Genomic DNA, 16,866 nt, shown 5'->3' on the forward strand with positions numbered 1-16,866 from the left:
TAAAAAGGAATGTAATTCCTCATCAGGCAGAGCCATTCAGAGAGGACTTGGCACATCCCAGATTGTCAGAAAATGTCTGGGCTGCAAACCAGCACAATGCAAAAGTACAGATGATTTAGAGAACAAAACAACGCTGTCACAATCAATCGCTCTCAGCATCTTGGGGTAATTTGAAAGGCTCTGAATGTCAAACATAATTATAGCTTTGTGGCATTAGAGACGAGCAACTTTGGTTTGTTTTTTCAACAAATGAAGCACATTCACTTGTTAGTGGACTTTGTACTGTACACCAGTGTGATCTTAACAACAACCTGCTAATATAATATCAGTTTTATTAACGTAAGGAAGACACAAAGAGCAAAGGACTCCCCCAAAAGGTAGAATTAGTCCAAGCCAAATAATGTAATGATCACCAAGCTGTTGCCTATACAGGTATGAGACCTGTTATCCAAAATGCTCAGGACATGAGTTTTTCCTGATCTTTACGTCATTTGGATCACCAGACCGTAGGTCTACTAAAAATCTTTTCAACACTAAATAAACCCAATAGGCTGGTTTTGCCTCTAATAAGGATTAATTATATCTTAGTTAGGATAAAGTACAAGCTACTGTTTTATTATTACAGAGAAAAAGGAAAAATGTTTTAAATAGTTGAATTATTTAATTATAAGTGAGTCTATTGGAGATGGCCTTTCCATATTCCGGCGCTTTTTGTATAATGCCGAGTCCGGCTAATGAAGTGGCAATGTCTGGTGAGAAGCTCTGCCCTGTTACCCTTAGGGAGAGATTTATCAAGGGTCAAATTGAAAATTCAAAGTAAAAAAATTTGAATATCGAGCTATTTTTGTGTACTTCGACTAGGGAATTGTCCAAATTTGATTCGAATTTGAAAAAAAAAAATCAAAAATCCTAAATTTATCATTTAGTCTCGATTCGAACGATCGAATACAGCCTATTCACCCGCAGAGAAAAACTTTGATTTTAAAATACATTTCGCTTGGTCTTTTTATATTCAAATTTCAAAATGATGGGAGTTTTAAAAAAACTCCCATTGCTTCGAAATCCGACCCTTGATAAATCTGCCCCTTAATGTTCTTAACAATAGGACCACCAGGTCGCCTTCAGGAAAGATAAAGAGTTTTAGTATTGGTGGAGGAGGTGAAAGTGGGTGTGGCTGGATCGGCTAGCACCATCCATAAATAGAAATTCTCAGGGTTCCTGATGATCTAAAACCATTTTTCTACACTTAGGTTTGGTGTGGTTCATATAGACCAGAATATGCCAGGCATTCAATTAAGACTGATGTCCACAGCCCTTTTAAATACAGGTGAGTACAAATAAACTGAGTAAATTTATACTTACCGTAATTTACTTTTCCCTTAGTCCCTACGGCAGCAACCATGAGATTTATTCTTTGCAACCTGCTATGTAGGACCATGAAGAGAAAAGGTTAATTAACCCCACCCATAAATAGGCACTCCCCCTAGAGATCACCAGTGAATAATGAGTAAACACCTAATGCTTAATATCTTTTATTATTTGGGCGGGAAATTCTTGCTGCCGTAGGGACTAAGGGAAAAGTAAATTACGGTAAGTATAAATTTACTCATTCCCTTACGTCCCTGTACGGCAGCAACCATGAGAGCTAACGAGCAATAAGGGTGGGTTCCAAGGTTACATCACCCTCTGGAGGATCCTACTGCCAAAGGAAGCTTCCTGAGCAGCTAAGATGTCCACCCTGTAGTGTCGCACAAAAGTGTTTGGGTTACTCCATGTTGCTGCTTTGCAGATATTATCCATAGATACTCCTGCGACTTCTGCCCATGACGTGGACATTTTTCTTGTCGAATGAGCTGCAATGGAGGAAGACGATCTTCCTTGATATATGCCATCTGAATCGTCTCTTTAATCCACCTTGCCAAAGATGGTTTAGAAGCCTTTAGACCCTTCTCAACAGAAAAAAGAGCTAATTCATCCTCCTCCTCAGATGATGAATCTTCCTCCGTATCTTCCAAAAACCAGTGATTGGTTAATGAGGGAGGAGCTTCAGCAACAGCATTAACTCGCATCTGGTCTAAAATCTCTTTCAAAGAGGTCTTAACAACATCCTTAATCCAATCTGTAGAGGGAGTAATAGTATCCTTCTGAGCTAAACTCGCCAAACATTCCTGGCAGAATCTCCTGTCACATCCATCAGGAAGCGGAGTATCACAAGCTCTACACTGAATGTGTTTCGATTTCTTATGCTTCTTAGCAACAGGAATCTCTTGCTGAGGAGGGATGGACATCTTACAACCTGCCCAAGAGGCTGCAGCCTAGGCAGAGGAGACAGTTCAAAAGTATCACCAGCAGATCTGCAGACCTTGTCTGAACTGCGCTGAAAATACCACTGCATACCTGTAAATAGCCTCAGCTTTCATTTGGTAATTGGCGCTCTTCGTGACGTCATCGCGTACGTGCGCCCGTTCCGACGCGCGCACGTTCTGACGCGCGCACGTACTGACGCGCGCACGTTTTGACGCGCGCGCGTCTTGTCGCGCGCGCGTTCTGGCGTCCATGCGTCCCACAGTGGAGTAGTCGTCTCCATGTTTGAAGAAGGCAAACCCTCGGCTGCACAAAGATTCCTCATGGAGGACAACATAACCAAAGAGACCCCTTCACAGCCTCTGGATCTTCTACCCCTAGGGTAGTTCAATCCTATGGTCATCAAGTCTCCTGGAGACCTGGAACTTGACAGCCCTAGAAGAAAAGAAAATAAATAATTAGTAACGGACAACAAACCTTCACTCTCCTACGCAGGTAGGACAAAAAAACACTGGTGATCTCTAGGGGGAGTGCCTATTTATGGGTGGGGTTAATTAACCTTTTCTCTTCATGGTCCTACATAGCAGGTTGCAAAGAATAAATCTCATGGTTGCTGCCGTACAGGGACGTAAGGGAAAATACATATTTGTTAAGCAAAATGGCATCTTGCATCTTTGGGTTGGAAAGTCTCAGCGGCTACCTCTGTTACCTCTGTCTCTTCTTTGGTTGATATCTTAAAATATCTGCGTGGGAGCTTGGACAAGTTACTTCATCACCTGCTCTTCAGGTACTAAACTAATCTCTTTGGAAAAGAACATCAATGTGCCTGAAATATTAGCAGTGTTAAATAAAAATAATTTCTCAGCTTAAAGGGATACTGTCATTTTTTTTATTGGGGTGTTTTTTTTTTCAATTACTAAATTACACTGTGTATCCTTTAAATAATTCATTCTGTCGTTTAAAATTGTATTCTTGAACCAATAAATGTATTTATTTAGTTAAATAATATTGGTGTGAAGGCAGCCATCTAAAGCCATTGTGCTTGATGTTGTGCTTTCAGAAAGAGCCAGCACTTCACAGTGTAACTCCTTTCAGATAAGCTATTGTTTCTAATACTCAGTGTAAAGGTGGCCATAAACTATAAGATTCGGTCGTTTGGCTATTTCGCCAAATGAACAAATCTTCCCTCCAATGAAGGGGCTACGAAAAGTTAGAGTGAGGACCACATCAATGAGCCAATGCAGTTCTCGATCCGACAGAAAAATCAAGCCTAAAAAATCAATCTTATCAAAGCGCAAGTCACATGAATGAGGGCACCTGGGAAAGTATGAACATATCATCCCTCAAATTTCAAAATTAAATATAAAGAAATCTGTTTGCTCTTTTAAAAAAAACTGATTTTAATTCAGGATTCTGCTGGAGGAGCGCTATTAAATGATGCATTTTGTAGAAAAACATATTTTTCTGTGACAGAATTCCTTTAAAGGAACAGTAACACCAACGATAGAAATTGTTGCTTGGGGTTGCCCTGCTCAATTCAATGCTGTCTGGACACTCTGGATTTTGCAAAATGATTCCTATTCTAATAGGCAACAAGATGTCTCTCAACCCTTGCTTGATTGGCTCATGGGGTCATCTTAATATGGAGCACTTGCAATGTTTGCTATGTATGACTGCTCTCGTTACCTAAGGTGTATAATTGAATGGTTACATATCATTTGTATGGCAAATTATTTGTATGACTCCTCTTTTTTCAGGGCCTTTCTTCTCTCTTTCCTTTCCTCCCTTCCTTCTTTCTGTTTCTCTAGTACCTCTCTCTCCCGTCTGTCATTGTTTTCCCAGGGTTAAAATAGGAAAAATTTCAGTGCAAAGGGCTTCAACACAAATTGCTTTTATTAATATGTATAGATGCATTATCCTGTATGTTGCACTTGCTCTGGAAATAAATAAAACTTAAAAAAAAAAAAAAACGAATGAAATTGTTTTAAAGTAATGAAAATATCATGTAGTGTTGCCCTGTACTGGTAAAACTGTTGTGTTTGCTTCAGAAACACTACTATAGTTCATATAAACAAACTGCTGAGTAGCAATGGCAGAAATTGAAAAAAGTCTATATGGCACAGGATAAATAGTGGATAACAGATAACACCATTGTGTTCTACAGAGATTATCTGTTATCTGCTGTGTAACCTGAGCCTTTTCTCCTATGAATGGCTGCCCCCATTGCTACACAGCAGCTTATTTATATAAACAATAGTAGTGTTTCTGTAGCAAACACACCAGTTTTACCAGTGCAAGGCAACCCTGCATTATATTTTTATTACTTTAAGGGGCACATTTACTAAGCTCGAGTGAAGGATTAGAATGAAAAAAACTTTGAATTTCTAATTTTTTTTTTTTGGTACTTCGACCATCGAATATGCTACTTCGACCTTCGACTACAACTTCGAATTGAACGATTCGAACTAAAAATCGTCCGACTATTCGACCATTCGAAGTACTGTCTCTTTAAAAAATTCTTCGACCCCCTAGTTCGCCACCTAAAACCTACCGATGTTAATGTTAGCCTATGGGGAAGGTCCCCATAGGCTTCCTAACAATTTTCTGATCGAAGGAAAATCCCCTAAATGTGCCCCTAAAACTTTCATTTTTTCATGTTACTGTTCATTTAAGGCTAAGGTTGCCTATATGTGTGACCTAAGAAGATGGACTATTGGGGCAAACTTCTGGCTAAGGCCGTGGTTTCTAAGCTAGCGGAGAAAAACATCTGATCTTGGATGTCTCGTATGCACACTGAAAGGCACTTCTGTATATGATCTTCATATCTACTTTTTACCGACCATTCAAAAAGCATTTAGGTTGTACTTTGCCTTTAAATATCAGATCATTGTTCTGTTTTACTTGCAGAGTGATGGGATCTCTGCAGAATTTTGAAGCTTTCGCTGAAGAGTTCAATTGCAAAAAGGGCACCACGATGCATCCTGTAGAGAAATGTCGAGTGTGGTAAATCGTACAGGCGGAAAGCCATATTTTCAACCGTATGAGAATAACTGCTGGGCTGGCTTTCACATATTGAACAGTTGTAGCCAATGATGTGCCTGGTGTTTCCCTGCTCGGATCAGAGTCATGGCGAGTGGTGCGGGCAGTTACAGGCGGCTCTTATAAGGTTTCCCTAAAGTCTACAATACACGGAATAGAACTTTTAACAGTTGTGATTAAAACTAGGACGAAATGCTGTTATGGAAAACGACTGTTTTTACATGGCTTGACTGTTATATAAAACAAATCTGCTTTCAGGTTTTCAAAGACTAGTTAAAAAACAAAAGATTTATTTTTTTTTTTCCCTGAAGTTATTTTACCCTTTTTTCCTGTTCTCTTCTGTATCTGTGTTGCACATTCATTATCATTAAAGTGGCCTACGTGGAAATCATTGTCATTGACTTCACCGATCATCTTTTTAAGGTTGAACGTTGTACTTAAATCTGCTTTTCAGGAGGGGGTGTTGAATGTATTAATTGTTTGGCACAACCCTTACCGGAGCAGTGACAACATACCGACACGGCGAGATTAGCTGACGTCAGTTTTTCTTTTACATTTAAGAGTTGTACAGAAAATACATATATTACTAATATTTTCCCAAACTATATCTTTTTTGGATCATTCTACAGATATTTTTGTTTCTAGATGAAAACTCCTGTATATAGAAATTGTGATCAAGTGGTTTTGTATGTGCAGCTGTTTTGTCATTGCCAGCGTCTCTGAAATTGAATAGATAAGCAAACGGGGCTGTAAAATTTAGGGGGTTATTTATCAAGCGCCAGGCATCCGAAATCTGAAAAATTCAGATTTTTCGGACCAAAAAAAAAAAAAAATCGGACTTTTTCGGGATCTATTAAAGTCCGATGGTCTGAAAAATCCGTAAATCTGGCATTTCAAAGCTCTCGGGGTCCTAAATAAGTCAATAGGGACTGTCCATACCGATATCTGATGATTTCAGGGATTTTTGACCAAAAAGTCAGAAAAAATTTAACTTTTCAAGTTTTTGCCCGAACCTATTCTTTTTAATGATAAATAAGGTCCATTCGGAGATTTTTATTTTAGAAATACTAAGATAAATTTCGGAGCTTCATAAATAACCCCCAAAATGTTAACGAAATGTGGCCACAATTGCTTCAAACGTTGAAAAACAACAATTGATCAATGCACATTCCTTCACCCTGTGTTTTAGTCGTAATTACTTCTTATTAAGTGCTCACATTTTTTTTAACGAGGGGTTTTTAGTTACAGAGGTATTAGCATTACATTGGCCAAGCCACCATACCGTGCAAAGGCAAATATACAACCCGGGAGCTTTGTATCTTAATAGCATTGCAGTTCAGAATTGTGCAATGTTCCTATAGCTGAGTCACATGTCTGCCAATATTTTAACATTTCAGCATCTCTTAGCCTTTAACCGTGTAAATGGACTTTATTTATCTTATTCTCAGCCAATATGTGTCAGTCTGACTACTCTTTCTGCAATTCACAGTAACTAATACAGTGTCTGCTTCTATTAATATTCATCGCAATCTCTGATTATATATTGCCCATTGTCGGCCATTGCTGTTGGCCATTGTTCCCCGTTGAGCATCTTTTCCTGTTCCTCTATGGTTGGCCAATGCACTGAAGGAGGTGTTACTTTTTATGCCATTCCTTCTTTATTGCGGTTTTGTACACCATATCCCTGTTATTTACATAAAAAGGAGTGTCTATTCTATGATCCAAAAGGGGAAGACAGGATCTTTTTCATTGCATACATAACACACTTTCACTTGCATTGGCTTCTAGCTTCTTCTCAATGTGGTTTCATTTTCTTTATCCTTTGATGAGCAATCTACATAATTGTCTCCTTAGGTCAATGATTGGTGGTACCACCTCAACTCCTGCATATCTGTAGCTAAGCAGTAACACTGTGGGGGTTATTTATTAAAGTGTGAATACCAAAAACTTGAACAATTCGAGTTTTTTTTAACAAAAAAAAGGAAATTAATAGTGGAAAAAAAACTTAAGGATCGAAAAAGTCCGAATCCGAAAATCTGGCATCTCAGACCTACCGAGGTTGTATATAAGTCAATGGGAGAGGTCCCTATTCTATTTAGAAGTTTCTGTGGTCTACGCTGGAATCTGACTTTTTGGGCAAAAACATGAAAAGTTGGGCTTTACAGGAAAAAATTGTATGATTCGGATTTTTACTCATTTTTTTTTCTTTGTCCCTGATCCAATTAAATCATGCCTTTTTTAATAATACATAAGGTCCAATCATGGATTTTAGTTTGGTCAGACTTTTTTTTTATTAAAATAATCATAAAAATTCAGATTTTGATAAAAAAAAGTCCCTGTGTGTATTTGTATAGTAGTATAAAGGATTGTAGTACCCCCAGAGACAACCTATCAATAATAATACTAGTAATGCACATACAGTATCAAGTTGAATTGATATTTTTTGTGTATACATCGTGTAACATGTTTTCATATGTAGTGCAAATCAGCAATAAACCCACCTAATTCACAAGAACCTTCATTTCCTGCTGTTGATCTACACTTTCAGCAGTTGTTGGTAGAATCAGATTTCCCTACAGTCCAGTAACCAATAGCAACAAATCAATGGATTTTTGTGATAAAGTGCAGGTACAATAATAATAATAAAGTGTTTTACTGTGGGTCAGAAGATTAGGGTGCTACAGTAATAAAGAGTAAATGATTGTAACAATCTAAAACCTGGTGCCCTGACCTGAAAATATCATTATAATCAACATTCTGATCTTTATTGTAGATTTATAAACATCCTGGCGTCCCACCCTACTGCCCCTGTATCCCATTCTTTCATGTTTGGCCAATGTACACAACAAAAAGCATTAACAGCTGAGATATATGAAAGCTGAATAAAACTGCTTCTCAGGCAGAACAGGCTTTAATCATCATGATGAATCTATTCAATAGTCAAACTGTAAGAGAGAGCAATAAGGGTCTGTACAGGTATTAGTGGAAATAGATGCGACCTGGGTATTAATCTCAATGATCTAAAAAGAGTTTTGACTATTGAATTGTTCCTCAAGTTGTGGGACCCTTGCAGAGGGCAGATTTATATTTATTCTTTGTTGATGAATGTATGCAATGAAAAGGAATGAAAAAGGGGTAATTTACAAAGACTGAGGGACAAAGTGGAAGAGCACTAAGGGGAGTTTAGTGATTATTTAGGCAGTTCTTCTTCCCTCACTCTGGTCAAAATAGAGATTTGTGTTGGAAAAAAACAACTGTCCATTGTTTCATCTCTTCTACTTGAGCCCCCAGCATTATATTATTAAAGGCCCCTCTCTCTGTAATCAATTTAGAATTATTATATATTATATTATTATATATTAATGATATATTATTATATTAGCCATCATTGCTTCTCAGGATATCTGCAGATTTAAAAAACAGAATTAAGGATCAGAACTAAAGGCTAAATAATGCTGTGCCCTCCTCAAGAGTCCTCCCGAACTGCACAACTGGGGACCCCCTAAATTTTCCAAATGACTGTGTTTTGCTCTGAAAGGTTGAGCGATCTTGTGCCACTTCGGGTTCTCTATTTGGCTGCAAGTATGTACAGGTGAAGCCAATAAGGATTGATTTTATCTTACTGTGGATCAATTACAAGGTCCTGTTTTATTATTACAGAGAAAAAGGAATAAATATTTGGATTATTTGATTATAATGGAGTCTATGGGAGATGGCCTTTCCGTAATTTGGAGCTTTCTGGAAAACAGATTTCCGGACAACAGATCCCAATTGCAAATTGTCTCTCAACATCATACTAGGGGGCAGATTTACTAAGCTCGAGTGAATAATTCGAATGAAAAAATATATTCGAATTTCGAAGTAATTTTTTGGGTACTTCAACCAAAGAATTGGTCAAATTCGATCGAATCGAATGATTCGAACGATCCTTCGATCGATCGCTTAAAATCGTTCTAATCATTTGATTCGAGCGTTTTTTTATTCGATCATATGTGCTAAAATCCTTCGAATTTGATATTTGAATTCGAAGGATTTTACTTCGAGGGTTTTTTAACCCTCGAAATTCGACCCTTGATAAATCTGCCCCTAGAACTTCATTTAAAGGTCTTTAAATCTGACATAACCATCTCGACCCATTCCTTCCAGGATCAAAGAAAAGTTAATGAAAGAAATCCCAGTTAAGAATGATCTTCTAAACTCCAATGGATAATAAAATATTTACAGTATTGAACAAGAAATTTGGCAGCGAATTTCACAGTCTTAAAGCCCCAATCATAGAAAGAGCCGTTCCTGTAGGGAAGCAAAAACTGACAGTTGAATTTTGCCCCAAAGACCCAAGTTTGAGAGTTTCTGAAGTCAAAACCCACCGTGCCGCTATAGGTCTATAGAGCACAGGAGCCTGAAAATGAAACTGCTTTCCTTAGTGGCCCCCAGTAAATGCTAAGCCTCCCAGTATAATGTATTGCTATTAGTCACCTTTACTAAACATTTATATATTGTTGACCTATTGTGTTTCTGGGTTATCTCCCCTTTTTCATGAATCACTGCTAATTTCCTGTCTTTTCAGCTGTGTTTTATACAATTTCAAACTTGGATGTATGTAAATAAGAGAGTTCTATAAATATTTGTTCATCTGACTGCTGCTTAAAATGTTTTTTTGTGTCAGCAAAGCGCTACTTAAAGACTGTTGGATTCTGTCCGATGGGTTTATCTCTTACGGGTATTGGATTTATTATCCAGAGTGCTTGGGAGCCGGGGTGTTCTGGATAAGGTGGAGCTCCTTGCCTTGAAGCTGCTACTTAAACCTGATTGAGGATTTTGTTTCCATCAACACAGATGTATGCAGCTCCGTTACCATTAAGTACAAGGTACCGGCTTCACATCAGTTAATGGTTTGCACCATTACAAGCTGAATTTCCATATATCAGCACTTTCTGGATAATGGAATTCCACATAATAGATCCCATACCTGTATTAGAGCTTTCTGACCTGTCGGAATCCGTTTTCAAATGTACAGCTTGCCACCATAAAAACGTTTGGAGAACGATCCCAAAACTCAGAATATTTTTTTACTTAAATTCTAGTATTGTTGTTTTTTTTCATCTATTAAATGCTGCTTGGAAGTTGTTTTAGAAAAATCCCTATACATTTAAGCAGTATGTCATTTTCTTTCATAAAAAAAGAAATTCATGTATTCTGATGTATTACAGTGTTGTCTCAGGCTATATATATATATATTTATATATATAAAGAAAAACACATTTTTGATGTATGTTTTTCAGACAGGTAATGTGTTTTGCTGGTATAGTGTCCTTACGTGTCAATGATTTGTTTGGATTAAAATTTGGATTTAAAAGCTTGTGAATTTGCTTGTTTTCATTTGCAGAATATAAATTATGAGGGAATTTTCAAAGTAAAAAAAAAATTCGAAGTCATTTTTGGATACTTCGACCATCGAATAGGATACTACAACTTCAAATTCGATTCGAAGTAAAAATAGTTTGAATATTCGATAATCGAAGTACTGTCTATTTAAAAAAACTTCGACTTCAATACTTCGCCAAATTAAACCTGCCGAAGTGCTATGTTAGCCTATGGGGACCTTCTACAGCATTTTTCTACGTTTTTGAAGTCGAAATAAAAATCGTTCGATTGTATGATAAAATCGTAGGATTTAGATGAAAAAAAGTTCAAATTCGATATTCGAGGTATTTTAATTCGATGGTCGAATTTCGAAGTATTTTTAACTTTGAAATTAGACCCTTGATAAATTAGCCCCTTAGTATTATATTATATAATATTTATTATGCTGTGTAAAATGAAATTCACTGAAAAAAATGGCATAAAAAGTTGTGTGAAATAAATGGCAAATTTATCAAGGTGTGTTTTATTTTACACCGTACAAATGGCAGATTTGTCACTGTTATTTTACACCACTTAAGACCTTTGCAAGTTTTTTACATGGCGAAGCTTGCCAGTGTGTTGTAAATTTTGTCGCCATTTTTTTTACCACATAATAATATCATCCATACAAAGCAACCAATAGCTGAAATGAAGTACCATCTAACATTCAAACTATTTTTAATTTTACGTTGAATGGAACAATTACATTTTTTTTAGGTGTCCAATATTTTCTGGGGGAAAAACTCAATTGTGTTTAAGTTTTTTTTCCATAATTGAAAAAACCTCAAATGTGAACATTTATAGATCGATCTCTTTCTACCATATGAAGCTCTGCAAAAGGCAAATCTCCAGTAATGGACTGGAACCTGTAAACATTTTTAGTTTTTGTCATACACAAATTTTCATAAATTATTCATTTAAAGTTAAAAAGTTCGGCAACTTAAACCTGCCAGGTTTCTATAGAACCAATGTAAGGTTCAAAATTCAAGCAAAATTTTAATTTTCTTAAACAGTCAAATTTTTCCAGGTTCAAATTGAAATGGGGCAATGAGATTTCCGTGATAATTTTTTTTCTGTGACTTAACACAATGGAGTTTTCCAGATCCCTAGACCCCCCCAATGCCAGTCTACTCTGATTCCTCCTCCATCAGGGCAACAAAATGAGCTACAGATATAGGGTTCATATCTAAACTGCTGGAAGACCTTGGTGTCTTGGAGCTGGTACACGAGAACTGGAACCAAAACTGGTACCAAAACACATGGTATTTTTAGTCTAAGGGGCAGATTTATCTAAGGGTCGAATTTCGAGTATTTGGGAGTTTCTAAAAACTGGGAGGCATGTCCATAGTCTTAAAGGAAAACTATACCCCCCAAACAATGTAGGTCTCTATTAAAAGATACTGAGTAAAACAGCTCATGTGTAAAACCCTGCTTCATGTAAATGAACCATTATCATAATAATATACTTTTTTAGTAGTATGTGCCATTGGGTAATCATAAATAGAAAGTTGCCATTTTAAAAAATAAGGGCCGCCCCCTTTGTGTGCACACATACAAACCACATGTTAGGTCACATGAGCCAATTAACAGACAGAGTTCTGTCTTTTGATTCCTCACTTCTTCCTGTTACAGTTAGTGTTGTAGTATTTCTGGTCAGGTGATCTCTGAGGCAGCACAGATAGAGTCACGAAATGGTGGTTCAAGGCAAGAGATGTAAAAGAGCAATATTTATGTAAATATATATTCCAGTTTGGTAAGATTCTTTAATATGTCATTCAATTTGATATAAACTATCTGTTGCTTAAGTATTCATTTTGGGGGTATAGTTTTCCTTTAAGATGTAAAAGGGCCATGTGAGGGGGAATATGGATGAGATTTACTGGGAGCTTTTTAAGAAAAACTTCCACTTCTTTCCATAACCCTTGGATTAATTCGAATTCTTAAAAGACAGTACATGATAAATTTCAAAATTTGAATTTTTTTAAAACATATAGAATTTGGACTATTCCCTAGTCGAATTACACTAAGGGGCAGATTTACTTATGGTCAAATACCGAGGGTTAATTAACCCTCGATATTCGTCTGCCAAATTGAAATCCTTCGAATATCGAAGTCGAAGGATTTTCTGCAATTCGTTCGATCGAACGAAAAAACGAAAAAGGATTTTAATCCATCGATCGAAAGATTTTTCTTCGATCCCAAATTGCTAGGAAAGCCTATGGAGACCTTCCCCATAGGCTAACATTGACTTCGGTAGGTTTTAGGTGGCGAACTATGAAATGATTTTCCTTCGATCCAAAAAAGTTTAGAAAGCTTATGGGGAAGGTCCCCATAGGCTAACATTGATGCTCGGTAGGTTTAAAGTGGCGAAGTAGGTAGTCTAAGTTTTTTTTAAAGAGACAGTACTTCGACTATCGAATAGTCGAACGATTTGTAGTTTGAATCGTTCGAGTCAAAGTCGTAGTCGAAGGTCGAAGTAGCCCATTTGATGGTCGAAGTAGCCAAAAAATCATTCGAAATTCGAAGTTTTTTTTATTCTATTCCTTCACTCGAGCTAAGTAAATGGGCCCCCAAAATAAACTTGAAAATTGTAATTTTTAAATTCTAATTCAATATTAGAATTTTCAATTCGACCCTTGATAAATCTGCCCCTAAGTGTTGAACTTTATTTCTCTTTAATGGGGAACTTGTTCATCCTACACATGTTTTGAATCACTTTGCTATCAACATTCTATAAAGTCATCTTTTTACAGTCTTTGAAAACATAACTAATCGTTTTCAAAAAGCTTGATGCATGTATTAAACGTTCTCAAGTACCCTCATTAGCCTTCAACGTTGGATCACTTACTTTACATCAACACATACTTGGGATTTCCAACACATAAATAAACTGAAACAGAGAAATTGAACTGGTAATTAATCTTTCATTAGATCTATTTAATGATCCTGAATATGGGGTTATAAACACACATTTATTAAGTTCTCATGTATCATTATGAGTGAAATATTCATGGTATGCCTGTAAAGAACCTAATCCTTATTAGGACGGTTTCACAACTTTGGATAGAATCTCACCCAATTGTCAGCAAATGAGCAAGTCCCAGGTTAAAGTCTAGGTGCTCTGTTAGTGAATGAAGTTTGGGTCCCTAAAATGCAAATAAAATCAATGTATGTAAATTGGGAATGTCCTACCTGTGACCATCCAGCTGTTATTAAACCACAACATAAAGATCCCTTTATCGGCTGGAAGGTTATTACAGTTATGATTTTTGACCCAATGGTTCCCACATAGAGATTTTTTATTTTCAAAGCAATTAAACCACCAGATAGCACTGTTATCTGGGGGGCACAGATGAACAAGAAACATAGAGGTCCTTTATCTGATGATGTTAATTTGGGAAGGTATATAATTCCCTGTACTTTAATTTCCCCGCAACGATGTGACCACTGTCCCATGAATCAGGCTATAACAGTTCCCATGGCTAGCAGATGCTTTTATTGAGATAGACTTCTTGCAGGGGCAGGTTACAGTCTGGGACTCAAGCTGCCGACTGAAGTATATTGGCTACACCAGTGGTCCCCATCCATTTTTTACCCACATTCAAATATAAAAAGAGTTGGGGAGCAACACAAACATGAAAAAGTTCCTGTTAGTGCCAAATAAGGTCTGTGATTGGCTATTTGGTAGTCCCTATGTGGACTGGCAGCCTATAAGAGTCTCTGTTTGACAGTACATCTGGTTTTTATGCAATCAAAACTTGCCTCCAAAGCACCTGCTTTGATGCTACTGGGAGCAACATCCAAGGGGTTGGTGAGCAACATGTTGCTCATGAGCTACTGGTTGGGGAACACTTCTCCAAAGGTTCTCTGCAACTCTCACACAGCGTTCCTCCCCAGGGCCGGAACTAGGGGTAGGCAGAGTAGGCAAGTGCCTAGGGCCCAAAGCTTCGGGGGCGCCAGGCACGTACCTGTCACTGCTGCCTACCCCTAGTCCGACTGAGTGAGTTCCATGATTCCGCCTATTTGTGCGTGCGCACACATGAGAGGAGGGAGGAGAGTGTACCGGAAGGGGTTCACACGGCCGGTCAGTGCGCATGCGCACACTCTTCCTGCACGCGCAGGGGATGGGGCGCCAGGGCTGGCCGGGTTGCCTGGGGCGCCCAGCAGTCCTGGCCCGGCCCTGTTCCTCCCACAAAGCTTCCAGTGCCACTGTCATGTGGATGAAAATTAGCAAAGTGCCAGTAGCCATTCCGGGGACATTTCACTCGATTGACCTCCCCTCCTCCACATAAAGAGCACATGCATTTCATGACTGTATCGCTACATCCTGTTGGTTCCCTCTAACCTACTAATAAAATCTCCACCTCCCTAACTGGTATACACTCGCCCAGGGGCTCTTCCCCAAATACTCACTTCTCTTTGGGACAACAGGCTGTCCTTGCTGACTAACCTCTCTATTTCTCACTCCTAGGGTTTTTTTTTTACTAAACTCCAAATGCAAAGATTCATCTCAGACCTGTCGAGGTTGCATATAAGTCAATGGGAGAAGTCCCAATGATTTTTTAATGTACCATGGGTTTCGTGCAATACCCCAAAGTTTTCGGAGTTTTAGGCTGAAAATTTAAAAAAATTTTCAACAACCGTGAAAATCAGATGGAAATATCAGAAAAAATCATGAAAATCTGATTTTCTTTTCCTGCAAAGCAAATTTTCGGGAAAATTTAATAATAAATAAGCGTAACCTGAGCAGGTTTGATTGAAGTTTGTAGCAGAAAATATTGAGATTTGGATTTGGAGTTTGATAAATAACCCCCCTAAATGAGCTCACAACCCACTACTACCCACCAGTCATAAGGCTACAGCCTCCCACCTCCCACAATATAATCATTTACCCATTCCGTCACATTTTAGAGAAGCGAGACATACAGTGAGTCAACTGAGATATCAAGTGATAGATGATGTAGGCCCTCTTAGACGTGGAGGCGATATAATTTATTTATTAAAAAAATTGGAAATGCAATGGATATTGAGATTAGGTACGTTGAGTCCTGGGGGACTAAACCGAGAATATACCCCTGAATTGTTTATTTAGGTAATTCTGAAGAAATCATGCTTTAAGTGTAACAAATTGTTTTTTCAATGTAATACAATGTAGTATACCCAGTGATACTGATTTAATGTAAAATACGTCATATTTTTGTCTTATAGAATTTTACTGTTCCTATCCTGGGATTTGCTGGTGTCTTGACAACTGTAGGTACCCAGCACTCCAGATGTTGAGCATAAATATGTAAGTGTTTAAATGGCAACAGAATTTGAATGTTTTTATCTTTTTATCTGCTAACCCGCTTTTTAATATAAAAGTGGCACAATTGCACAACACATGGATTATTGGGGGATCATTGGAACCAGATGATCCTTCTGGACTTTTTTCGAACCTCCGAGTTTTTTGGAATCTCAAGAACACTGAGCACTTTACATCTTTAACACTTGCTATGATATATATGTTTTAACATGTGTTATATTATAAATGTTTTAACTGTTTTTATATTATTCACCATTAATGTATTTGATTCACAAATTTTTTGGATATTCTCACTGGGAATGCTGGGAATTGTGTCCCACACTGGGAGGTGGGAACCAGGGTGTAACCCCTCCCCCTAAATCACTTATTTAAGTATGTTGTTACACAGTGCATTTAGCTTGATAAAGGGCTGGAATAGCCCGAAACGTCGCTCTGCTAATGGCATGAATAAATAATCATTCACATATCGGAGTGCTGCTGGAATTATTGCTTTACAGCCTCCCACCATAGATTACAGCAGGCCCAGGCATCCATACTTGTGTCCCTGACAGGGCCGGAACTAGGGGTAGGCACGAGCCTAGGGCGAAAAACTGGTGGGGTGCCAGGCACGTACCTTCTCTGTCGCCTACCCCATGTCCGGTCCCCTCTATCTCCTACTGTCGGTTTGATTTCAATGTCTATAAGCACTTTTGTGTTGATGCGCAACTGTCGCATGCGCAGCAACTCGCAAGTGCACCCATCCAGCTCCGGGACCGGCCAGGCTGCCTAGGGAGCCTTCACAGCCTGGCCCGGCTCTGGTCCCTGATAGGTGCTAA

At 38.1% G+C, this 16,866-nt stretch overlaps 1 protein-coding gene across 4 annotated transcripts in view; it reads left to right on the plus strand.

Annotated features, from left to right (window-relative positions):
* The window catches only part of mmel1.L (membrane metallo-endopeptidase-like 1 L homeolog), a 100,524-nt gene extending 84,243 nt beyond the window's left edge, over nt 1-16,281 (plus strand). For 3 of the 4 annotated variants that reach the window (XM_041569452.1, XM_018226166.2, XM_018226165.2), the window contains 2 exons: nt 1,251-1,327; nt 5,212-5,734. In XM_041569452.1, the coding sequence (XP_041425386.1) occupies nt 1,251-1,327; nt 5,212-5,311 (177 nt within the window). In that variant the 3' untranslated portion in view covers nt 5,312-5,734. Of the gene's footprint in view, nt 1-1,250; nt 1,328-5,211; nt 5,735-15,954 lie in introns of those variants that run through there. The other variant, XM_041569453.1, reaches the window with a different exon arrangement.
* The last annotated feature ends 585 nt before the right edge of the window (nt 16,282-16,866 follow it).

The sequence above is a fragment of the Xenopus laevis genome, chromosome 7L, assembly GCF_017654675.1.
Source record: "Xenopus laevis strain J_2021 chromosome 7L, Xenopus_laevis_v10.1, whole genome shotgun sequence".
Lineage (NCBI taxonomy): Eukaryota > Metazoa > Chordata > Amphibia > Anura > Pipidae > Xenopus > Xenopus laevis.